Below are 25,261 nucleotides of genomic sequence, written 5' to 3' on the forward strand. Positions count from 1 at the left end.
AAGAAAGTTCTGGAGGACCTAGGTCTGTGAGGTGCCTCCCGGGGCTCTTGGGGATGTCTCTGAGGGAATGGCTTGTGGTTTGGTTCTACATTCTCTAATTTGCTTCAGTGACACGGGTTTCACGTTGCTGGGACCTACAGTAGACAGAGTCACACACCTCCTACACCACCCCGTGTTTTGGGACACGGAAACCTAGAGCTTTCTGGTTTGGATCTGGCCGTAGGGTAGCCAGACCCAGTAATAGTTTTTGTACGGCCCCTAATGGGCCAGATGGCAATGTGACTACTTTGATCACTGGGGCTCAGGAACCCAGGTGACCGTCTCTTCAGGTGAGTCCTCATCGTCTATCTCTCACTCAAATAAGGGGATTTAGCTGTGTGTTGAGCCGTGTAATAAGTTCTGGGGATACTTTGGAGGTCTCATGCAGGATACATTCAGGGACTTGTGGCTATAGGGGTAGAGTGCTGAGGTTCCTGCCACCTCTCCTTTTGGACTCTGCAGTCCGGAGGTTCTCAGGGTCTCAGCCATCCTTGGCCCTCACAATACTTCTTGTGAGATGGCCCGAGATGGCCAGAGTCTCCAAAGTGGTCAGATGCTACTTCTTGTTTGGGGTCTCTACTCATTTGTTACATTATGACAACTGGTTTGACGTGTGGGGCCAAGGAACCATGGTGGCTGTCTCCTCAGGTGAGTCTTTGCTCCCTTTCCCACTCAGTGCATACTTTTTAGGATTGGGGGGCACAGATATTCCTCTCAGAAAGAGGCCAAGGCATTTTGGCTATCAGGAAAGGGAGACCTGCCCTTCTCTCCTCCTGGGATGACTGGCCCGTTTCGTGTTTTGTGACCGATTGCTGCTTGCTTGGGTTCTGAGGATTGAACACAACTCTGTGGAAAGGAGGCTTTTGTTCAGACCCCATTTGGCATTGGCAGAGGGTTCCAGGGCAGGGAAGGGGTGTCAAATGGTTGTCAGCCTCCTTAAGGAGAGTCCAATGGGCACAGATCCCTCTGCAGAGGGTTTTTGTGGGATGGAGAAAGAAATCCCACCACTGTGATTACAACGGCTTAGATTTCTGGGGACCAGGAACCCCAGTCACCGTCTCATCAGGTAAGAATAGTCTTTTGGGGTCTTTGCTTTTTTACTTGTGTTTATGGGGTTTTCTGAGCACTGTGGGGTGACCAGGGGACACGTGCCTCTGGGACTAGCCAGGGGAGGGAGAGGGACTGTGGAGCAGCCGGGATTTGGAAGCCACTATGGTTTCTCTGATGCCTTTTTATATTGTGATCGATGCTGGCGGTATCTGAAAATAAGCCTGCACTCCTGAAAATTAGGAACACTGAGTCTGGGGTTTGAAGAGTTTGGGGACACATGAGGGTGAGCCAAGGTAGCCGCTTTTTAAGACAAAGTAGGGGGACTTTTCACTGTGAAGTCACAGTGTTTGTGGAGCAATGTGAGGGCAGCACAGTGTCTATAGGATCATAGGGACAATCCACATCGAGGGCTGAATGGTTGACTGTTTGGTTGCTTGCTTGGTTTGTTTAAAATTATGACCTATGTTCTATGCTAGATTAGAACTTAAAATCCTGTAGGGGCTAGAAAAATTACTGCTCCAGCGAGTGAATTCTGCAAAAACGGTGTAGTATTTTTCTTGACTGTCTTCCAAAATCTTCTAGGGACCAGTCTTTCTGAATAAGACTTTCTTAGGGACCTTTATTTTCTGAGGACAATTTCTATAAGAAAATCTTTATTCATTTTAAGAGGTATGCCTACTAAATATTAAAAGAGAGAGTATCTCTGAAAGGACTCCCAGGAAATGGTCAAGATAGAGATTACTTAAAACTTGTAGACATTTCTCAAATAGGTTAAAACAGGCAAAGGATTTTAAAATCTCTTTTTAAAAAAATAATTTCATTGGGGGTTCAAATCTTATTACTCAATTGATAGGGCTACTTGTTCCGGTCAGGAAAAGCAATGGGTGATGCTATCATTTCTCCTACATCAAAACTCAGTTTTAATGCTATCAACCTTTTAAAAGATTACTTGGGCACGATACTGAGAGGACAGTCTTGAGTTGGAGTTAAGATGGCTTCCGAGTGAGGCTGGGACACCTGCAGCAGGTGGCCGGAAACAGGTCCCCCAGGCAGTCTATTTTAGGAAGCGAGAACATACAGCTGCTACATGTCTAGTTCTCGGTTCTGAAGAAGTGGTTTTCCCCATGATGGGTAGTGTTCCACTGTGACAAACAACACCTGGGCGATTTGCATTTCTAAAATAAGACTCAGAGGTTGATGAAGAGAAGAAGCTAGAGAGTTCCTTTTTTAACTTGCTTGAATTTAATTTTTCAGTCTTGACTTCCCAGCTTCTCAACTGTACTCATTCTCAGATTAAGAAATTATGTAACCAGCCATGGATGACTGATGAGTTAATCCATATGACTTTTTAATTCATGACTCTTGTTATTCTTTCAAATGATAATTAATGTCAGGCCATTTGTCAGGATATGAAAGCAATGGTTTTGTAATAATTGTGTTACCTTTTTAAATTTTTTGATTTAACCAATATCCTCTTGGGAATTAAGAATACCTTGCTAGTTTTATAAGAGTGCCTTCATTCCAGAATTTTAATATAGGTATAAAGATAGCGAGCAAGTTTTCCAATTCACCTTTTTTTTCCCATATGTAAAATTCAGGGAGACTGAATATGTGTACAACCATCTGCAATCCACCTCAATAGTCTTGAAGATAACTCTTCAAGAGTTAATTTCAACAATGCTTTCTTGAATTCAAGATATATATATGCATAATATATGTACCTAATACATATATGAGATATTTCTTGAATAATATTATTGTATATCAAAATATAATAAGTAATATACTATATAACAGGCATATAATACATATGTAGATGCATTCATATAACTTTAGAATGGATTTTAGATGCAGTGAGTACATCTGTGCTGATTTTTTCAGTTATTGTGTTAGTGTTTGGGAGAAAAGTGAGTCACGTAGCACAGCAGAAAGGCACTCTAAAACAGAAGACTCAGAACAGAAGTGTAGGTTCTGAGTGATCATTGGCCTGGCTCCTGAGTCAAAGGAACATCACCAGTGAGATCATGCGAACCGGTACTGTAGTCCTGACCCTTGGGGTGCAGTCCCCCAAGATTGCCCAGGTCTGGGAAAATGAGCTCTTGGCTTTGGCCACCAATGAACAAGCCAGCAATTCATGAACTAGCAGTTTTTAAATGGATCTGGTGGGATGACTTCCTGCCCCAGAGTCTCCGAGAGTGTCAAGAGACCAGGCGGCAGAGAAGGTAAGAGAAAAGCAGCCACCGCAGCCACACGGGCTGCTCCTCAGTTCATGTTGATGCTTTATGTCCATATAACAGAAAACCCACCTTTATCTCATTTCTCAGGGGGGAGGGGACTCTGTGACTCCATGTCTGACCAGGGTCTGGCCCGCACTTTGCTAACTTCTCCTAAAGCAGTGCTTCTCAACCTTCCTAATGCTGCGACCCTTTAATACCCTTTATGTTGTGGTGACACCCACCCCCAACCATAAAATTATTTTCATTGCTACTTCATAACTGTCATTTTGCTACTGTTATGAATTGGGTGACCCCTGTGAAAGGGTAGTTCGACTTCCAAAGGGGTCATGAGCCACAGGTTGAGAACCTCTGTCTTAAAGGGCAGTTGGTGGAAAAGTTGGCAGGAGCTGATCTATTGCTTACCAGAGATTGCGTGTGTTGTTCATGGTGTTTTCAAAACGAAGTACCACTTAAATGGTCTTTATACCTTACATAAGGTATCACTCTTATGTATTCTGAAGTAGTATATGCCTTCTAAAATAGTTTAAGGTGAAGAGCATCTTTTTAAATGGCAAATTCAGATAAAATTCATTCACTGGTAGCTTTTAATGATGATTTGATCTTTAGCTAGAAATAATCTCATAATTGCCATGGTTTTGTTGGGTTTTGTTTGTTTTAGACTCAGAAGAAAGGGGTTTGGGCTAAGGGATAGGGAGGCCCTGGGGGTTGAAGGGAATTGTTACCTGAGCCTGGATGCTGCTGTTGTCTCTAGTTGCCAAAGAGGGACTTTTTGTTTCCATGGAAGGAATTCTGTCCTTCCATTCTTTTATGCCTTTAAAAATTAACATAAATTTCCAAGAAACAGTTATTGTGGCAAAAGGGTGATAGTGCTTTGGAATCCAGGCTGGTTGAACTGAGGCAAGATGTGATTCTCAAGTGGAGATGCCCAGGAGGTGAGGAGAAGCAGGAAGAGGTGCTAGGGAAGAACTGACTCTGGGTTGAGTCGGGGTGCCCAGGAACTGAGCTGGACTAGCTAGGATGAGCTGAGCTGGGCTGAGCTGGGCTGAACTGAGCTGGACTAGCTAGGATGAGCTGAGCTGGGCTGAACTGAGCTGGACTAGCTAGGATGAGCTGGGCTGGCCAGGAGTGCACTGAGCTGAGCTGGGCTAGGCAGGGTTGAGCTGAATTGAACTGAGCCGACCAAGCTAGGATGAGCTGGGCTAGCTGAGCTGGCCTGGGCTAAGCTAAGGTGGACTGAGCTGGGCTGGGCTGATCTGGACTAGCTAGAATGAGCTGGGTTTTCCTGGGCTGAACTAGCTACGATGAGCAGGGCTAGCTGAGCTGGGCTGCACTGAGCTGAGCTAAACTGGGTTAAGCTGGACTAGCTAGGATGAGCTGGGCTAGCTGCATTGGGCTGGCCTGGCCTGAGCTGAACTGAGGCAACCTAGCTAGGATGAGCTGAGCTGTCCTGGGCTGCACTGAGCTGAGCTAAGCTGAGCTGAGCTGGACTAGCTAGATAAACTGGGCTAGCTGCGCTGACCTGGCCTGGGTTGGGCTGAGCTGAGCTAAGCTGGGCTGAGCTGGACTAGCTAGGATGAGCTGGGATAGCTACGCTGGGCTGGCCTGAGCTTGGCTAGCTAGGATGAGCTGGGCTAGCTGGGCTGGGCTGGCCTGAGCTGGACTAGCTAGGATGAGCTGGGCTAGCTGCGCTGGGCTGGCCTGAGCTGCACTGAACTGAGCTGAGCTGGACTAGCTAGCATGAGCTGGGCTAGCCTGGCCTGGGCTGAGCTGAGCTGGACTACCTAGGATGAGCTGGGCTAGCTGCGTTGGCCTGGCCTGGCCTGGGCTGAGCTGAGCTGAGCTGGGCTGAGCTGGGCTGAGCTGGGCTGAGCTGGGCTGAGCTGGACTAGTTAAGATGAGCTGGGCTAGCTGCACTGGGATGGCCTGGGCTGCTCTGAGCTGAGCTGGGCTGAGTTGGGCTGAGCTGGACTAGTTAAGATGAGCTGGGCTAGCTGCGCTGGGATGGCCTGGGCTGCACTGAGCTGAGCTGGACTAGCTAGGATGAGCTGGGCTAGCTGCACTGGGCTGGGCTGGCCTGGGCTGAGCTGAGCTGGACTAGCTAGTATGATCTGGGCTAGCTGCGCTGGCCTGGCCTGGGCTGAGCTGAGCTGGACTAGCTAGGATGAGCTGGGCTAGCTGCGCTGGTCTGGGCTGCACTGAGCTGAGCTGGACTAGCTAGGAAGAGCTGGGCTAGCTGCGCTGGCCTTGCCTGAGCTACACCGAGCTGAGCTGAGCTGGACTAGCTAGGATGAGCTGGGCTAGCTGTGCTGGGCTGGCTTGGGCTACACTGAACTGAGCTAGACTAGCTAGGATGAGCTGGGCTAGCTGCGCTGGGCTGGCTTGGGCTGCACTGAGCTGAGTTGGACTAGCTAGCATGAGCTGGGCTTTCCTGGGCTGCACTGAGATGGAGTAGCTAGGATGAGCAGGGCTAGCTGAGCTGGGCTGCACTGAACTGAGCTAAGCTGGGCTGCACTGAGCTAGACTAGCTAGGATGAGCTGTGCTAGCTAGTTGGCCTGGCCTGGCCTGAGCTGAACTGAGCTGAGCTGGACTAGCTGAGCTGGGCTAGGCAGGGCTAAGCTGAATTGAATTTAGCCAACCTAGGTTGGATGAACTGGGCTGCACTGAGCTGAGCTGAGCTGGACTAGCTAGATAAACTGGGCAAGATGAGCTCTGCTGGCATAGGCTGAACAGGGTTGGAGTAGCTAGGATGAGCTGAGTGAGCTGGGCTGGCCTGGGCTGAGCTGGACTAGCTGAGTTGGACTGGCCTGAGCTGAGTTGAGTTGGGCTGAGCCTGAGTAGCTAGGATGAGCTGGGCAAGCTGAGCTGGGCCGAGTTGGACTGGGCTGGAATGAGCTGGACTAGCTAGGATGAGCTGGGCTATCTGCGGGGAGGTAGGCTGAACTGACCTGAGTGGAGCTGACCTAGCTGTGCTGAGTTGAACACAGCTGGGTTGAGCTGAATGGAGCTGTGTTCACTGGGATGAGTTAGGCTAAGCTGAGCTGAGCTGAATCAGTCTGGCCTAACTGAACTCAGCTGGGCTAGCTGAGCTGGGCTGAGGTAGGATAGCTAGAATGAGCTGAGGTGGCTGTGCTGAGCCAAGCTATGCTAAATGGGATGAACTAGGCTAACTGGGATTTGCAGGGCTAGGTGATCTGTGGTGAGCTAAATGAAGCTGGGCTGGGCCGGGCTGAACTAAACCGGACTCAGCTAGCTGGGTTGAGTGAAATAAGCGGGGCTGGGCTATGCTGAATCGTGGTGGGGTAACTGGGGTGAACTGGGTGAGTTGTGCTGGAGTTGGCTGGGCTAGCTGGGATGAGCTAGATTAGCTTGGCTGGACCCAGATGAGCCAAGCTGAACAGACCTGTGCTGTGTTGGACCAAGCTGAGCCTTTCTGAGCAAAAGTAGGCTGGCTGGGTTTGAGCTGGCTGGGCTGGACTGGACTGACCTCAGCTTTGCTAGACTGGGCTAAACCAAGTTCTGCTAAGCTGTTCTGAGCTGGGCTGATCTAGTTAGGATGATTTGTAGTGAGCCAGAATCACCTGAGCTAAGCTGAGTGAGGCCAGATAAAGCTTGGCTAACTGTAAAACTGGGTTGGGCAGACTTGGGTTTGGTTGGACCAAGCTTGGCTGCGATGGGTTGAGCTCATCTGGGATAGGCTGGTTTGAGCTAGGCTTAGCTGGCTGTACGAAACAGCAGAACCATGCAGGGCTGACTTGAGGTAGCTGCACTGAGCTGTGCTAAGCTAAGTTGGGCTGGGCTAGCTGGGGTGGACTGAGCTTGGATGGGCTGGGCTGAGCTGGGCTATACTGATCTGGACTTGGCAGGACCAAGCTGGGCTTAGCAGGGCTAGGCTAGTGTCCTGAGCTGTGCAAGCATCACTGAACTGGGCAGAAAGGGACTCAAGTGGGCTAGGCTGAGATGAATTGAGCTAAGCATCAAGCGGTGCTGGGATACGTTGAACTTGTCAGCTGAACTGAGCTGGGTTGGGTTGGGCTCTATGGAACTGAGCTGAGTTGAATGGAGTCAGGTTAGATGATGCAGAGTTGAGCTGAGCTAGACCAAGTTGGACCACCTGAGCCCAGTTGGGCTGGCTATAACTAGGCTGGGCTGGACAGAGTTTGTCTGTGGTTGGCAAGCTGAATTGAGGTAACTTAAGTGAGCTGAGCTGGGTCCAACCAAGCTTTACTGGGCTGATCAGAGCTGGTAAAAGGAGCCAGTTAAGGTGCTTTGGAGTTCTGTTGAATGGGTCTGGGCCACACAGACCCAATGTGAATGGATCTGGTTGTACTGTACTATCCTGGATAACACTACTATGCTGACCTTTCTGGGTTCACGGGATCCCTAGAAACTGGGAAGTGCCTGCACAAAGAGAGTCCAGTGGGCTTGATCTTGACTGAGTTGGCTTGGCTCTACTCTTTGCTGGCTGTTGCTTGTGGTCCGGTTTAGCACTGCTGCTAAATGTCTGAGAAGGGAAACCGAGAGCCCTGACTGGGGCCCAATTTCTGAGGTGAGGGGCATGGCTTCTCTTCTGACCGGTTGCCAGGGCAGCACTCCCAGGCAAGGACTAGTGGTGGGGACTGGCAGAAGTGCCCATGCCACTCTACCCAACAGACAATGCCACCTCCTTCTCACACATCCTGAGCAAGGTTCCCCGGGATGGACATGTACACAGGCCCTCCTGGTGGCCATGGCTGTCCAGGATAGGAATCACAGAGATCAAATTGGGGGACAGAAAAGGACTGGGTTCACTTGCATTTTTTTAAAAACGTCTCACCTTTCCCCCTCTCTCTTTTATCCCTTCTGGGTCTTTAGCAAACCCCTCGGCTCCAAACCTCTTCCCACTTGTCTCCTGTGGAAGCATCCTGCCTGAGCAAAACACGGTGGCCATGGGCTGCCTTGCACGTGACTTCCTGCCCAGCTCCATCACCTTCAGCTGGAAATACAAGAACAACACTGGCATCAACGCCCAGAAATGGAAGGCCTTCCCATCCGTCATGCAGGAGGGCACATATTTGGCCAGTTCTCAGTTGCTTCTCCCTTCTGAAGATGTCCTCCAGAGCTCTGATGAGTACCTGCTGTGCACAGCCACATATTCCAATAGCAACAAGGAAGTACAGGTGCCCTATAAAAGTAAGACGGAGCAGGCTCCCATTTCTCTGTGGGCAGGACAGGGCCATGGCTTCCCCAGCTGGACATCCCTTAACCTCTCTATGTCTTCACCGCAGAGCCCGAGGAAGAGAAGTCCCCCAATGTGAATGTGTATGTCCCATCCCGAGAGTCCTTCTCAGACACCAGCAAACGGACCTCCAAGCTCATCTGCCAGGCCACAGGCTTCAGTCCCAAGAAGATCTCACTGTCCTGGCTACGAGAGGGGAAGCCAGTGCAGTCTGGTATCAACACAGGCGAGGTGGAGCTGGAGCCCAGAGGGTCTGGGTCATTGACCTATCAGATCACCAGCACAATGACCATCAGCGAGAGCGACTGGCTCAGCCAGCGTGTGTTCACTTGCCACGTGATACACAGGGGGCTGGACTTTATGAAGAATGTGTCCTCTGTGTGCGGACCCAGTGAGTGCATAAGCCCCCGGACGGGGGTGGGGGTGGGTGAGGTTCGGAAGTTCAGATCAGAATAGCCCCTACTCCTCCTGGGCCAGCAGGGACCCCAGCACACACATGTGCACACGTGATGCACATGTACAAACACACACCACATACACCAAACAGATAGAAACACATACCACAAAGGCATACACACAGATATGCAAGCACCAGACAGACACACAGATTTCACTATCTCCTCTGAACTGGTCAAGAACAATCCTTCCATTGCAGTGAGGAAGGGGCTCTGGCCACTGTGAGTGCCCTCTGTCCCTGCTCCCACAGGACCCCTATTAAGCATAGTCCACTATTAAGTGCTGGGGAAACAATACTTCCCCAACCGTCTGTCCTGCTGCATACTGACCCCAGTCTTCTCTTCAACCAGGCTCACTGCCAGGCATGCGGATCTTCACCATCCCCCCATCCTTTGAGGACATCTTCATTACCAAGTCTGCCAAGCTGACCTGCCTGGTCACAGACCTGGCCACCTACGACAGCCTGAGCATCACTTGGACACGTCAGAATGGCAAGGTTCTGAAGACCCACACCAACATCTCTGAGAGCCATCCCAATGCCACCTTCAGTGCCCAGGGCGAGACCAACATCTACGTGGATGACTGGGAGACGGGAGAGAAGTTCACTTGCACTGTCACCCACACTGACCTCCCCTCGCCACTGAAAAAGTCCATCTTCAAGCCTGAGAGTGAGGCCCCTTCCTGTGTGGGATGATGATGTTTGGGGTGGGATAGGTCACATGGGCCCTTTGGGTCTCGGTTTCTCTGCTCCACTCACTGTCACCTTTTCTCCCACAGACGGGGTCAAGCGGGCACCATCTGTCTACCTGACGACACCAACCCGGGACGAGCTGAGCCTGCGGGAATCTGCCTCCCTCACCTGTCTGGTCAAGGGCTTCTCCCCTGCAGATGCGTTTGTGAGGTGGATGCACAAGGGACAGCCTGTGCCCCGCCATCAGTACATCACCAGTGCCCCCATCCTGGAGCCCCAGGCAGTGGACTCCTACTTCCTCTCCAGCATCCTCACGGTGTCTGAGGAGGACTGGAGCGCTGGCGATGTATTCACCTGCGTCGTCGGCCACGAGGCCCTGCCTCACCTGGTGACCGAGAGGAGCGTGGACAAGTCCACCGGTAAACCCTCCCTGTACAACGTGTCCCTGGTGATGTCCGACACAGCCAGCACTTGCTACTGACCGCTGGGCTCCCCATCTCAGCTTGGCCCCGCATGATGACCTTCCACTGTATGTGTGTGTGTGCATGCGCACATGTGTGCATTCTAATTTACCGTGTCCGTGGGGTGAAATGTATATCATAAAAACTAGAAATAAAAATATCAGTTCCAAAAATGCGGGTCCTGTGGGAGCACTGCTCACCCTCCTGTGCTGCCCCCTGTCCAGCCTTCCCCTCCATGATGCCTACCGGCCTCAGCCGCTGCAGCACTGCCCTCTGGACACCTTCCCCTCCTGCGGCGGGCTCCTTCCCCCGGAGACCCAGCTCCCTGTTCCTCTGGCAATTTTCCAGGAAGCTAGTCGGCAGACAGCACCGGCAATACACAGAGAGGCACACACAAACACAGGTACACAGAGACAGGGACACGCACGCATAGACACAAAGACACTGACATGCCCACCGACAGGCATGAGGACACAGAAACGCTGAGGCGCCTTTGCACACACGTGAGCATGAACAGACATATGGGCGTGGACATACAGACACACAGACATGTGCATGGATGCTGACACTCAGGCACACACAGACACAGATGCTCATGGGCTCTGACCTCCTGGCACCTTGCCTACAGCTAGCTTGTACTTCCGCCTCAGCTTCAGGGGGCGAAGGGCGAGGCCCACCATGACTCTGACCAGTGTCTCCCCTGCCCCACCAGCCCAGGGCACAGGGGTCTGAGGCTCTTAGCATTACCCCTTCAGGTTCATTCCAGCCCAGCTCCTGGGGGAGTCCCTGACCTCTGCTGCAGGGCTAGGGGAAGGGAAGAGGTGGCCCTGGACGGAGATGCCTCTCTCAGTGAAGCAGTCCACTCTCTGGCACCCATAGTCCATGATCACATCCCGGGGGCAGGGGGCCAGGACTTGAGACCCAAGGGCAGAGATCTTATAGAAGCCTTCCTGCTTTGACTGAAGGCAGCTGCAGAGAGACCAGTGTTGAATGGCTCTAGGCAGCCCTCTCGGAGTGCTCGTGAGATCCCGAAACGCTGCAAAGGCAGCATGGATCCGTGGGACCACAGTGGACTCTTTGGAGACCTGAACTCTATGTATACTCAGTCTGTCCCCATGACTCTTATGGGCTGGGACTATCTTTCTGGCTATCTGTCCCCTTGGCCTCAGGTGAGGAATAACTAGCTGGATGTTCTCCCATTGCATAAGGGAGATGGACACAAGGACAGAGAGGATGTCTGAGGGGATCCCAGAAGCCACCACTCTCCCTGACATCCCCACTCACCCATCCTACAGTGGCTGAGCAGAGCCCTTCCAAACCAGCCTTCCTGACTGTGCTTCCCAAAAGGGCCCAGGACATGTCAGGGGCCTCAACTGAGGCCCAGCCCCTGGTTTTACTGGCCCTCTTTGGCCTTGTAGACCTCTAGGATGGCTGCAGTCCATTTAATTTGACAATGTCAGCTGTTCACCCTGAACCCACCCACATCTACCCATCAGATGCCAAGGTGATCACAGGTCAAGCCTGGCCAAAGACTCTTCCAGAAAGATCAGGAGGTGGTCACCTCAAAAGGCAGGCAGAGCAGGTGCATCAGGAGCCTGTGGAGTATGTTCCCTACATGCACACAGTCCCTCGCTAGTAGCATGCACCTCTCTCTAACCAGCACTCTGTCTACCCACTGTCCTCTTGCTTCTGCTGCTGCTACCCTATCCTGGGCACAACCCTGGGGGAGGCTGGGGGCTATGTGGTCTCAGTTTCCTCATCACAACTCCTGGTCCTGAACCCTGAGTTTCCAACCCTGTCCGCACTCCAGTACCCCCTCCCCCCACTCCCACCCCAGGACAGGCTCTGCTAGCACACTAACACTGACTCCATCCTGGGCTCCACTCTGAGCTGACCATGCCCCATGTCCTGTTGTCCTTGCAGTGGGGGAAGTGAATGCTGAGGAGGAGGGCTTCGAGAACCTGTGGGCCATGGCTTCCACCTTCATCGTCCTCTTCCTTCTGAGCCTCTTCTACAGCACCACGGTCACCCTGTTCAAGGTAGCCCAGTGAGGGGCTAGCGGGATGGGGTCCTGGCAGAGAAGGTAAAGTTGGGCACCTTGGGAGAGTGAGCAGGAGTGAGCCCACGGATGCATGACTCGACTAGAAGCTTGGAGAGGCAGGGACACTGAGTGCCCAAGACTCTGGAGGGTCAAGATCACATGGGGGGTGGGAGGAAGGTGTCACAGGGAAGGAGCAGGGGCCCAGAGGCAGCTGGGAGGAGCGCTGGGTGCACTTAGTGCCGGGGTGAGATGGCTCATTGGCCATAGGTGCCTGCCTCTTGCAACCTTCTGGGTTCAGTGTCGTTGACTATGGTTCCAATGACGGGAGAAGATCTCACACGGTCTTTGTTGTTCACAGGTGAAGTGACCCATCAGGTGAAGGATGCTGGAGACACGACATGAGACCAGGCCACCACCACCCGCACTCCGTGGGCATTTGTACCATGCACCACCCCCAGCTTTGAGCTTTGAGAAACAGGCTTCTTCGTAGATGTGTGTGCTGACCCTAGGGCCACAGACCCAGTCCCAAGTGCTGCTTTGTTGTGTATACACTTGTGACTGTGAAATAAATATGTACATATCCTCCTTAAACTGCCTTCCTGAGCTGTTTCTGTTTAGCCACCTGCCTTTCTTGTCACAAAGAGGAGGTGTCGAGAGATGGCATGTCCCAACGCGAACTGTGGTGGCAGAATACCTGGGTTTAGGTTCACACACAGCAAACCAAGGGGTCTCAGGCCCTTTTTAAGATGAAGGAAGAAAAATGGCTGGGCTGGAGGGAACTCCAGGGCCAATGTCTAAAACAAGATCAAATCAGAGGGCTGGGCTTCACCCTCTGTGGGATCTTTCTGTGGACCCTCTCCACAGTCTCCTGCTCACTGAGTGGTTCCCCCTGTGTGGTCAGTTAGCACGTCTTCTGTCTTCTTCACTGTGTGGTCCTCCTTACTATGACGCCCTTGCTTGGTGCCCTCCCCTCATTCTGACCTGTACCACGTGTGGTTGGTCCTGGGCTGTAACCTTCTTTTCAAGGCAGCTCTCTCTCAGTGGTCCTCTCTGTCACTTGTAGTATGGCCCTCCCCATGCATTCACTCTTTTGTGGGTTTTCACAGTGCAGGCCACTCACAATGGGTCTTCTTCTTTTTTTTAAACGTTGTATTAGGGGCTCATACAACTCATCACAATCCGTACATACACCAATTGTGTAAAGCACATCTGTACATTAATTGCCCTCATCATTCTCAAAGCATTTGCTCTCCACTTAAGCCCTTTGCATCAGGTCCTCTTTTTTCCCCCTCCCTCCCTGTTCCCCGATCCCTCATGAACCCTTGATAATTTATAAATTATTATTTTGTTATATCTTGCGCTGTCTGACATCTCCCTTCACCCCCCTCTCTGTTGTCCGTCCCCCAGGGAGGAGGTCACATGTAGATCCTGGTAATTGGTTCCTTCTTTCCAAACCACTCTCCCTCTACCCTCCCAGTATCGCCAATCACACCCCGGTCCTGAAGATATCATCCACCCTGGATTCCCTGTGCCTCCAGCTCCTACATGCACCAGTGTATACTTCCTCTGGTCTAGCCAGACTTGCACGGGAAAAATCAGGAACTAGAGGAAAGCTGTATTCTTCATTGGTGCTACGTCACACCCTGACTGACTCATCTCTTCCCCTAGACCCCTCTGCAAGGGGATCTCCAGTGGCCGACAAATGAGCTTTGGGTCTCCACTCTGCACTTCCCCCTTCATTCACTATGATAAGATTTTTTTTTTCTGGTGATGCCTTACACCTGAACCCTTTGACAACTCGTGATCGCACAGGCCGGTGTGGTTCTTCCATGTGGGCTTTGTTGGTTCTGAGCTAGATAGCCGCTTGTTAACCTTCAAGCCTTTATTTTTTTTTACATTTTATTAGGGGTTCATACAACTCTTATCACAATTCATACATATACATACATCAATTGTATAAAGCACATCCCTACATTCTTTACCCTAATCATTTTCAATGCATTTGCTCTCCACTTAAGTCTTTTGCATCAGGTCCTCTTTTTTTCCCCTCCCTCCCCACTCCCCTCTCCCTCATGAGCCCTTAATAATTTATAGATTGCTATTTTGTCATATCTTGCCCTATCTGGAGTCTCCCCCCCCCACTTCTCTGCCGTCCATCTCCCAGGGAGGAGGTCACATGTGGATCCTTGTAATCGGTTCCCCCTCTCCAAACCACTCACCCTCGACTCTCCCAGTATCGCCCCTCACACCCCTGGTCCTAAAGGTATCATCCACCTTGAATTCCCTGTGCCTCCAGCTCCCATATGCACAAGTGTACAACCTCTGCCCTATCCAGTCCTGCAAGGTAGAATTCGGATCATGGTAGTTGGGGGAACCTTAAAGCCTTTAAGACCCCAACACTATCTCTTTTGATAGCTGGGGACCATCAGCTTCCTTCGCCACATTTGCTTATGCACCCATTTGTCCTTAGTGATCGTATCATGGAGGTGTGCACCCAATGATATGATTCATTGTTCTTTGATGCCTGATAACTGATCCCTTCAGAATCTCATGACCACACAGGCTGGAGTGTTCTTCCATGTGGGCTTTGTTGCTTCTGAGCTAGATAGCCGCTTGTTTATCTTCAAGCCTTTAAGACCCCAGACACTGTATCTTTTGATAGCCAGGTACCATCAGCTTTCTTCACCACATTTGCTTATTCACTTGCTTTGTCTTCAGCGGTTGTGTTGGGAGGGTGAGCATCATAGAATGCCAATTTAATAGAAGAAAGTATTCTTACATTGAGGGAGTAGTTGATTGTAGGCCCAATGTCCTTCTGCCACCTTAATACTAAACCTATAAATATAGGCACATAGATCTATTTCCCCATCCTCATATATATATATTTGCATGTACATGTCTTTGTCTAGACCTCTATAAATGCACTTTGCCTCCCAGCTCTTTCCTCTATTTACATTGACTTTCCTCCTGTCTCACCACTATCATGCTCCATCCCCACCTGGGTTTCCGCTATACCTCTTCGTTACATTAACCGTGATTATGCCCTACCAGGCCTGCCTCACCCACCTCACCACCAATTTGGATCACTTATTGTTCTCTTGTTACTGGGTTTGTTAACACTACTTTTTACCCCCCAACTCTCCCTAACCCATGTCCCCCCGGAACTGTCGGTCCCGTTGTTTTTCCTCCAGATTGTTCATCCAATCTATTTTATTTAGACAGACCTGCGGAGATAATAACATGCACAAAAACAAGACAGAACAAAACCAAGCAACAATATACAACAAAACAACAACAAAAAACCACTGACAAAGAACAAAACAAAACACAATGAGAAAGAAAAGCTTGTAGTTAGTTCAAGGAATTTGTTGCCCTTTAGGAGTGTTTTCCAGTCCAGTCTTTTGGGGCACCATGCCCTGGCCCCAAAGTCCACCTTCAGCATTCACTGGAGACCTTGCCGCTCCATTCCCATTCTGTTCCATTGCACTCCCCCAGTGCTTTGCCTCGGTGTGGTGGGATCAGGTCAGACACAATTCCCACATTGTGTCTCCGGTGCTGTCCCCACAGGGCCATGGGTCAGTGAGTGCAGTCATGTCTCATGGTCGGGCTGGCCATGTGGTCCTCTCTGTGGAATGGCTGCTCTATTTGGTATCATGATCCTCAGGGCATGGTGGGCCAGGATGTGCTCCATTCTCTCCTACTTCCCCTTCATCTACTCCCTGTGCTCCCAACAGATACGTCCCTCTCCCAGGGCTGCAGATTCAATGTCGCCCTTTGAAATAAATTCTTCTGCGGGGAAGGGCAGGCATCCACTTAGTATTTGGTACTGGGGCCAGCCTTCCAGATCTCTCCAATGGTTCCCTACTCCATGCTGGAATGTTGCATTCACACTTTGAGGCACTGGGTTGAAGTCTGTTCCCTCCTTCTCTGTGGAGATATAAACAATACCCTCCCCTTGGGTGGGTTAATGCCCCATGTCCCCACTCCCTTTTCTTCCTTATATTCAACCTTTTTTGTTTCCCCACCTCCTCCCCAGTTGTCTACCATGTGCATCCCTGGATTTGATCTGGTCTCTGCCATACTACACGGTCCTCACCCCAAGAATATTTGCATACAGTAGCTTTTTCCCTATGCCCTTTGCATTTTTTTAAATACCTACCTCAGTGGGCTCATGTTGTACGTGTCATTTTGTGCCTGACTTACTTCACTTAGCATGATTTCCTCCAGTTCTACCCATGCTGCTATGTGCTTCATACGTTCATCACTGCTTTTTAGAGATGCGTAGTACTCCATTGTAAGTCTATACCACAGTTTTTTAATCCAATCGTCAGTTGATGGAAATTTGGGTTGCTTCCAACTCCTTGCCATTGTGACCTGTGCCGCAATGAACATTGGAGCACAGATGTCTGTCCTTGATTTATTTCTTGACTCTTCTGGGTATATGCCCAGTAGGGGGATTAATGGGTCATATGGTAACTCAATTTCCATCTGTTTTAGATATCGCCAGATCGATTTCCATAGTGGTCGAGAGTTCCTTCTCCCCACAGCCCCTCCAACACTTGTTGCTTTCTGATTTTTTGAATTGAGGGTCTTAGGTGGTACCTCATTGTTGTTTTAATTTGCATTTCTCTTATGGCTAAAGATCAGGAACATTTTCTCATATGTTTGATGGCCATTTGGATTTCTGCCCCTGTGAAACTTCTGTTCAAGTCCTTTGCCCACCTCTCAAGTGGGCTATTAGTTTTTTTTTTTTTCTTTTTGGAAGCTAGCAGAGTATTGTAGATTTTAGTTATAAGGCCTTTGTCTGATGTGTCATTGCTAAAGATGTTTTCCCAGTGTGTGGACTCTCTTATTACTCTCTTGGTGAATTCTTTCGATGTACACAGGTGTTTTATCTTCAGTATATCCCATTTGTCAATCTGTGCCTCCTCTGTGTGTGTGTCCTTCCCTATTTCTGATATCCTGTGTATTCCTTGTGCCAAAGTTCTCAAGTTAGTCCAAATTCCCTCATTGATGGCCCTAATAGTTTGGGTTTTAACTTCAAGGTCTGTGATTCACCTTGAGTTTATTCTTGTGCATGGAGTGAGATAATGTTCTTGCTTCATTTTTTTTCTGCAGGTAAATATCCATTTTTTCCAGCACCACTTGTCAAAGAGGGCATCTGCTTCCCATTTGATATTTTTGGGGCCCTTATCAAAGATCAGTTGTCTGCATGCTGATGTTTTTATTTCTGAGTTTTCAGTTCTTTTCCATTGGTCTGAATATCTGTCATTGTACCAATACCATGTGGTTTTGACAATTGTGGCTGTATAGTATGTGCTAAAATCAGGTAAAGCGAGCCTCCCACTGTGTCCTTATTGAGGAGTTCTCTGCTAATTCTTGGCTTCTTCCCTCGCCATATGAAGTTGGTAATCAGTTTTTCCATTTCTTTGAAGAAAGATGAGGGTAATTGTATTGGGATTACATTAAACTTATATAGTGCCTTTGGCAGAACTGACATCTTAACTATATTGAGTCTTTCAATCCAAGACCATCAGATATTCTTCCATTTGTTGAGGTCGCTATTGGTTTCTTGTAGTAGAGTTCTATAGCTTTCATTGTATAGATCTTTTGTTGTTTTTTTTAGTCAGGTATATCCCTAGATATTTCGATTTGTATTTGGCTATTGTGAAGGATACCACCTTTTTGATATCTTCTTCTGTGGTCCTATCCGATGTGTATAACAGTCCGAAGGACTTCTGTTTGTTGAGCTTCTATCCTGCCACTCTGCCAAACTCCTCTTTTGCTTCCATTACTTCCCTTGCGAAACTTTTGGGAATTTCCATGTATAAAATCATATCATCTGCAAATAACGATAGTTTCACCTCTTCCTTCCCCAGACGAATACCTTTGATGTTGCTTCTTTGCCTTATGCTGTTAGATAAAACCTCCAACACGATATTAAATAAGAGTGGGGACAAGGGGCATCCTTGTCTGGTCCCCCTTTTCAATGGGATTGTAGTAGTCTTTTCTCCATTGATTACCACGTTGGCTATTGGTTTTTCATATATAGCTTGTATTGCCTTGAGGAACTTCCCCTCCATTCCTATCTTCTCAAGTGTCTTAAACAGGAATTGGTGTTGGATGTTGCCGATGCTTTTTCTGCATCTATCAACCTTATCATGTGGTTCTTATAGTTTTTCATGTCAATGTGATGAATAATACTAGTGGTCTTTTGTGTGTTGAACCATCCCTGCATCCCTGGTATGAATCCCACTTGGTTATGGTGAATTATTTGTTTTATATACTTTTGTATTCTGTTGGCTAGTATTTTTTTCTTTTTTAAAATTATTTTTATAAGTTTTTATTTATTTTTTTAACAATTTATTGGGGCTCATACAATTCTTATCACAGTTCATACATATACATACATCAATTGTATAAAGCACATCTGTACAGTCTTTGCCCTAATCATTTTTTTCTCCTCTTTTCTTTTTTTACATTTTATTAGGGACTCATACAACTCTTATCACAATCCATACATATACATACATCAATTGTATAAAGCACATCCATACATTCCGTGCCCCAATCATTCTCAAGGCATTTGCTCTCCACTTAAGCCCCTTGCATCAGGTCCTTTTTTTTCCCCCTCCCTCCCCTTTCCCCCCTCCCTCGTGTGCCCTTGGTAATTTATACATCGTTATTTTGTCATATCTTGCCCTATCCGGAGTCTCCCTTCCCCCCTTCTCTGCTGTCCCTCTCCCAGGCTAGTATTTTTTTAAAGGATTTTTGCATCAATGTTCATTAGGGATTTTGGTCTGTAGTTCTTGATTCTTGTGGGATCCTTGCCCGGTTTTGGTATCAGAGTTATACTAGCTTCATCGAAGGAGTTTGGGAGTTTGCCATCTTTTTCTATGTTCTGGAAGAGTTTGTGTAGGATTGGTATTAGTTCTTCCCTAAATGCTTGGTAGAATTCTCCAGTGAAGCCATCTGGTCCAGGGTGTTTGTTTCTTTTTGTTGTTGTTGTTAATCCCCTGATAACCCTTTCTGTTTCTTTTATTGCTATGGGTCTGTTAAGATTCTTGTCATCCACCGAGGACCGTCTAGGGAGGGATTGTTTTTCCAAGAATTTGTCCATATCTTCCAAATTGTTGAATTCATTGGAGTGCAATCCTTCATAGTACTGTGTAACTATCCTTTTGATTTCATTAGGGTGGGTTATAATGACCCCTCTTTCATCCCTTATTCTTGCTATTGAAATTTGTTCCCTCCTTTCTTTTGTTAGGTTTGCCAGTGGTTTATCAATTTTGTTTATCCTTTCAATGAACCAACTTTTAGTATTATTAATTTTTTCCATAGTTTTCTTATTTTCCCTCTCCTGGATCTCAGCCCTGATTTTCATAATTTCTTTTATTTTGCTATTAGTGGGGTTGTCCTGCTGACTCTGCTGTAGTTGTTGTAAATTTTGTGCCAGTATATCAATCATGAGTCTCTCTTCCTTTCTCAAGTGTGCATGTATTGCTATGAAACTTCCTCTGATGACTGCTTTTGCTGTGTCCCATAAGTTTTGGTACGTCATATGCTCATTTTCATTGATTTCTAGAAATTTCCTGATTTCATCTCTGAAATCCCCTTTCACAGAGGTTGGCTGATTCGTAACAGTAGCAAAATGACAGTTATGAAGTAGCAATGAAAATAATTTTATGGTTGGGGATCACCACAACATGAAGAACTCAAAGGGTCGCAGCATTAGGAAGGTTGAGAACTACTGCCCTACACTATGCAGGGCTCATCAATATAGGGAAGGACAAGAATTCAAATCCCTAAGGTCCTCATGCCGCCTGGACAACACTCACCTACCTACCTCACATTTCTCCAGGGCTGCCAAATACAAGGTCCTGTGGGCAATGCTCCCAGAATCTAAGAGAGGAGCAGGAATACCCAAGAAAGGTAATGCAGGCAGGACCTAACAGTGGCCTGGGAATGGGTCTGTCATTTTGTTAGATGGTGGCCAGTGAGCAAGCCTAGGGAATTCGAATTTCATGGTCTTGCTTCCGGAACTATGTAAAAGGTGTGATGGTAGGACCAGAACCGAGATTTTGGAGAGCACTGGGTGAATTCTTTGATAATTTCCACATCCAGTTGGGTCATCTTTCATTGGAATAGACACATACAAAAAAAAGACTGAAATTTTCTGCAGTTAAGTAACTGTATTCTGATGCTCTTGGCATGAAGAAGTGAGCACCTTCAGTACTGTGCCCATGTATTGAAATATTTCTTGTGGTACTTTGCCGGTTACTAGAGGTTTGATTTTTGGGGTTTTTTTAAAGTCATTTTATTGGGGGCTCTTACAACTCTTATCACAATCCATAAATACATCCACTGTGTCAAACACATTTGTACTCATGTTGCCATCACATTTTCAAATCATTTTCTTTCTACTGGAGTCCTTGATAATGAGCTCCTCATTTCCCCCTCCCCCGCCCTCCCTCCCTCATGAACCCTTGATAATTTATATATAGATAATATATTTCATGTCTTACACCAGCTACTGTCTCCCTTCACCCACTTTCCAGCTGTACGTCTCCCTGAGATGATGTTATATGTAGATTATTGTGGTCTCCCTCTCTCCCCCTTTGGTTTTAATCAATGCCTTCAGCACAACTTGGGCTTCTTCCTACAATATCATTGGTTAGAGATCAAGTACAACCTTGGTTTTAATCAATGCCTTTGGTTTTAATCAATGCCTTCAGCACAACTTGGGCTTCTTCCTACAATATCATTGGTTAGAGATCAAGTACAACCTTGAGAAATGACCAAATGCCAGTCAATTGTTTTTCATACAGTTGTTGTTGTTGTTGTTGTTGTTGTTGTTGTTAGGTACCACCAAGGCAATATGCACAACAGAAAGAACCACTGTTGGTCCTGTGCCACCCTCACAATCATTCTGATGCCTCAGCTCTTTGTTGCAGCCACCGGGGTCAATCTGTCTCCTCGAGGGCCTTCCTCTTTTTGTTGCCCCTCTACTTTACCAAGCATGATAGCCTTCTCCAGGGACTCGTCTCTCTTGACAGCATGCCAACAGTATATAAGAGGAAGTCTTGCCATCTTTGCCACTAAAGAGTACTCTGGCCATGTTTCTTCCAAGACAGACAAGGTTGTCTTTGTAGGAGTCCACGGTACTTTCAATGTTCTTCTCCAACACAATTCAAATGCATCTTCTTTGGACTCTTCTTTGGACTTCCTTATTTATTGTCCAACTTTCACATGCATTTCAGGCGATGGAAAATGCCATGCCTTAGGTCAGGCACAACTTAGTCCTCAAAGGAACATCCTGGTTTATCAATATTCTAATATCTTGTGCAGCAGATTTATCTATTGTCTTTTGACTTCATAACTGCTGCTTCTATGACCATTGATTATGGCTCCAGGTAAGGCAGAATCTTTGACCACTTCAATTTTTTCTCCATTTATCAAGATGTTACCTAGTAGCCCAGTCACGAGGATTTGGGTCTTTTTTATACGGTTATAATCTGTACTGAAGGATGCAATCCTTGATCTTCAACCTAAGTGCTTCAAGTCCTCCTCACTTTCAGAGGGCAAGGTTGTGTCTTCTGCATATGGAAGCTTGTTAATAGCCTTACTACAATTCTGCTGTCACATTCTTTTTCATGTAATCCAGCTTCTCTGATGATTTGCTTAGCATACTTATTCAGATTGAATAAGTATGCTGAGAGTATACAGCCCTGACACACACTTTTCTTGACTTTAAACCATGCAGCATTCCCTTATTCTGTTCCCACAACTGCCTCTTGATTCATGTACAAGTTCTGCATGAGCACAATGAAGCGTACTGGAATTTCCATTCCTCTCAAGAGTATTCACAGTTTATTATGATCCACACAGTTGAATGCCTTGGCATTGTCAATAAAGCACAAGTAAGCAATTTTCTGGTATTCTCTACTTTGAGATACATATGGCATCAAAAATAATAGCCATTGGGGTCAGTCAGGGTGCAAGGTAGTACCTATGAAGAACACAGCTTTCCCCCAGATCCTGTATGCTTCCTCCCCCCAACTACCATGATCCGAATTCTACCTTGCAGGACTGGATAGGGCAGAGGCTGTACACTGGTACATATGGGGGCTGGAGGCACAGGGAATCCAGGGTGGATGATACCTTCAGGACCAAGGGTGTGAGGGGCGATGCTGGGAGAGTGGAGGGTGAGTGGGTTGGAAAGGGGGAACTTATTACAAGGATCCACATGTGACCTCCTCCCTGGGAGATGGACGGCAGAGAAGGGGGAGAAGGGAGACTCCGGATAGGGCAAGATATGACAAAATAACGATGTATAAAGTACCAAGGGCGCATGAGGTAGTGGGGAGCGGGGAGGGAGGGGGGAAAAAGGGGGACCTGATGCAAAGGGCTTAAGTGGAGAGCAAATGCTTTGAGAATGATTGGGGCAGGGAATGAGCAGATGTGCTTTATACAATTGTTGTATGTATATGTATGGATTGTGATAAGAGTTGTATGAGCCCCTAATAAAATGTAAAAAAAGAAAAGAGGAGAAAAAAAGAAAATGATTAGGGCAAAGAATGTACAGATGTGCTTTATACAATTGATGTATGTATATGCATGGATTGTGATAAGAGTTGCATGAGCCCCTAATAAAATGTTAAAAAAAATAATAGCCATTGTTGCACATCACATTGTGTTATACAGGGTTCTCTAGATAAACAAAACCAGGACATTTATGATTATATATATTCATATATATTGGTTATGTATATATATATTAAATAATGAAATATATAAATAGCTAATGGGTCCACAGAGTAGTACAGAGGGCTCAGTTCAACTCACTTCCATGAGATAGTTAATATGCTGGGAGTCTTTAAACTCATGAGGACTGTTGGGTTTAAGTCAAGGAAGCAGACAGCTGAGTATTCTACAGAGCAATATAGGCAATCCGGCCACAGGCAGCTAACAGCAGGGCAGGTCACCAACAGTCAGCCAGATGATAGGGTCCAAGAGTCCCCAGCTCAAGTGATGTATGCACCAGTAGTGTGGCAACTTAGGTCTCAAAGGAACATCAAACTATAGTGACACAGTCCATAAGTTGGGTGTCCCACAGGTATAGCTCGCAAATTGAGGCAGAGAACTAGCTATGGCAGCTGCACACTGATCCCATCAACAGAGAACAAGAGACGGACAGAAGAGGTTCGCCGAGCCATTTATCTCTTTGCCTGTCAATTAAACTGCAACCTTATTAATCCCACATATGTCTATTGGCCAGGTTGGCACAATAAACCTACCTATCACACACATCCTCTTCTGAATCCAGCCTATACTTCTGGCAGTTTTCTGTCAACGAATTTCTTCAATCATTGTAGGATGATCTTCAGCATAATTTTACTTGCATGTGATATCAATGCTATTGTTCTATATTTGAGCATTTTGCTGGGCCACCTTTCTTTGGAATGGGCACAAATATGGATACCTAACCATCAGTTGGTCAAAAGCAGTTGTTTTCCAAATTTCCTGGCACAGATAAGTAAGTGCTTCCAGCACTTCATCAGCTTGTTGAAACATTTTATTTGGTAGTCCATCAATTTCTGGAGCCTTAGTTTGGGGTGATACTTTCAAATCAGGTTGAACTTGTTTCAGTATCATTTATTCTTGCTCATATGCTGCCCCCTAAAATGGTGGAATGTCCACTATTGCTTCTTGGTACAGTGACTCTGCCTATTCATTCCATCATCTTTTGACACTTCTTGTATCGTTCAGTAATTTGCTCACAGAATCTTTCAATATTGAAAATTGAGACTTGGATATTTTTTCTTCAGTTTCTTTCTGTTTAAGATGCACTGAGCATTTTCTTCTATTTTGTTTGTCTGTTTTCATATAGTGACTTCCATCCCCTCCTTTCTGATTTTTTCATAAATTAGTTGGAGCTTACATCACAGATCATCAGTATTGTATTCGATGATTTAGTGAACATTACATTCATTTGTCTGTTTGTGTTATTTCATTGGGGTAGATCCCCAAGAAGGGATGGCTGGGTCTTAGGGAATTTTTATTCCCAGCTATGTGTTGTAGTGAAATATCACTTTCATGGTGGTTGTGTTAGGTCTCTCATAGGAAAAATACCTTTGTCCTTGGCTTTGCGTGAGAAAGAATTCACTCTGAAACCTGGCTTGTGATCCAAGTGAGGTGTTTTTTGTTTATAAAGGATAGAACATTTTAGGCAATACAGGAAACTAACTCTCTCTCTCTTGTGTGTGTGTGAGAGAGAGAGAGAGAGATGCACAGCCTAGCTGCGCTGAGCTGTGTAGCAGCCACTGGGAGAGCGCATATGCAACAAAACGCTTTGCAGGGCCCTGTTTGGAGGCGTGGTCAATGGTACTGGTAGACCCCATTGACTGAATCAAATTCACCTGGCCTAGATGGGGCCAATCTAGGTATCGCTCACCTAGGTGCACCACCCCTTCCTGTCTCAGGGCTTGAATTTCTGAGCATGGGTAGTGGACACCCTCGTCCTATTCTAACTACCTAATAGTTGCACATTTTGGGATTCCCCTCAGCTGTGCCTGAGTGTAATCTCTCCACACCTTCTCTTGTATTTATTATTTTCCAGGTTTGTTTTTGTAATATGGCTGTCACTGTAAGATGGTATTCCATTGTTACTTTGATTTGCATCTCCCAGATTCCTAGTGATTATGAGCATTTTGTCACGTTGTTGCCTCTTTGGATGCCATCTTTGCTGAAATATCTGCTCATGTCCCTGGGCTATTTTTAATTTGCTACTTTATTATTAAGGCTTTGCAGTTTTCTATAGATTTTCCCACTCTATATCATCTTTTTACTCTTTTAATGAAGTCTTTTGATGAGAGAAGGATGGGGCTTTCTACTCTTGAAAACAATTAGACTCCTAGGGTCACTATGAGTTGGCATAAACTTAAGAAAGTGAGTTTCTTTGTTTTTGTTGGTGGTGATGCATACAAATGTCCTATGTTTGGTAGGTATGTTAGGTTGGGTTGACTAGAGAAACAATTCCAGTAACACCCACGTTAGTCTGTGTAGACTAG

The 25,261-nt window shown here is 47.2% G+C and overlaps 1 pseudogene and 1 gene segment (V, D, J or C); one reads left to right on the forward strand and one right to left on the reverse strand.

Annotated features, from left to right (window-relative positions):
• Window positions 1-566: 566 nt before the first annotated feature.
• LOC142430574 (immunoglobulin heavy constant mu-like) lies at window positions 567-12,201 on the forward strand. The segment is given in 6 exon segments: window positions 567-687; window positions 8,179-8,496; window positions 8,592-8,933; window positions 9,349-9,666; window positions 9,776-10,108; window positions 12,074-12,201. Coding segments are annotated over 6 exon segments (1,560 nt in total).
• A 4-nt stretch (window positions 12,202-12,205) lies between these two features.
• LOC142430575 (PWWP domain-containing protein 2A pseudogene) overlaps window positions 12,206-25,261 on the reverse strand; it is a 29,916-nt pseudogene continuing 16,860 nt past the window's right edge.

This window comes from Tenrec ecaudatus, chromosome 17 (assembly GCF_050624435.1).
Source record: "Tenrec ecaudatus isolate mTenEca1 chromosome 17, mTenEca1.hap1, whole genome shotgun sequence".
In the NCBI taxonomy this organism is placed as follows: Eukaryota; Metazoa; Chordata; class Mammalia; order Afrosoricida; family Tenrecidae; genus Tenrec; species Tenrec ecaudatus.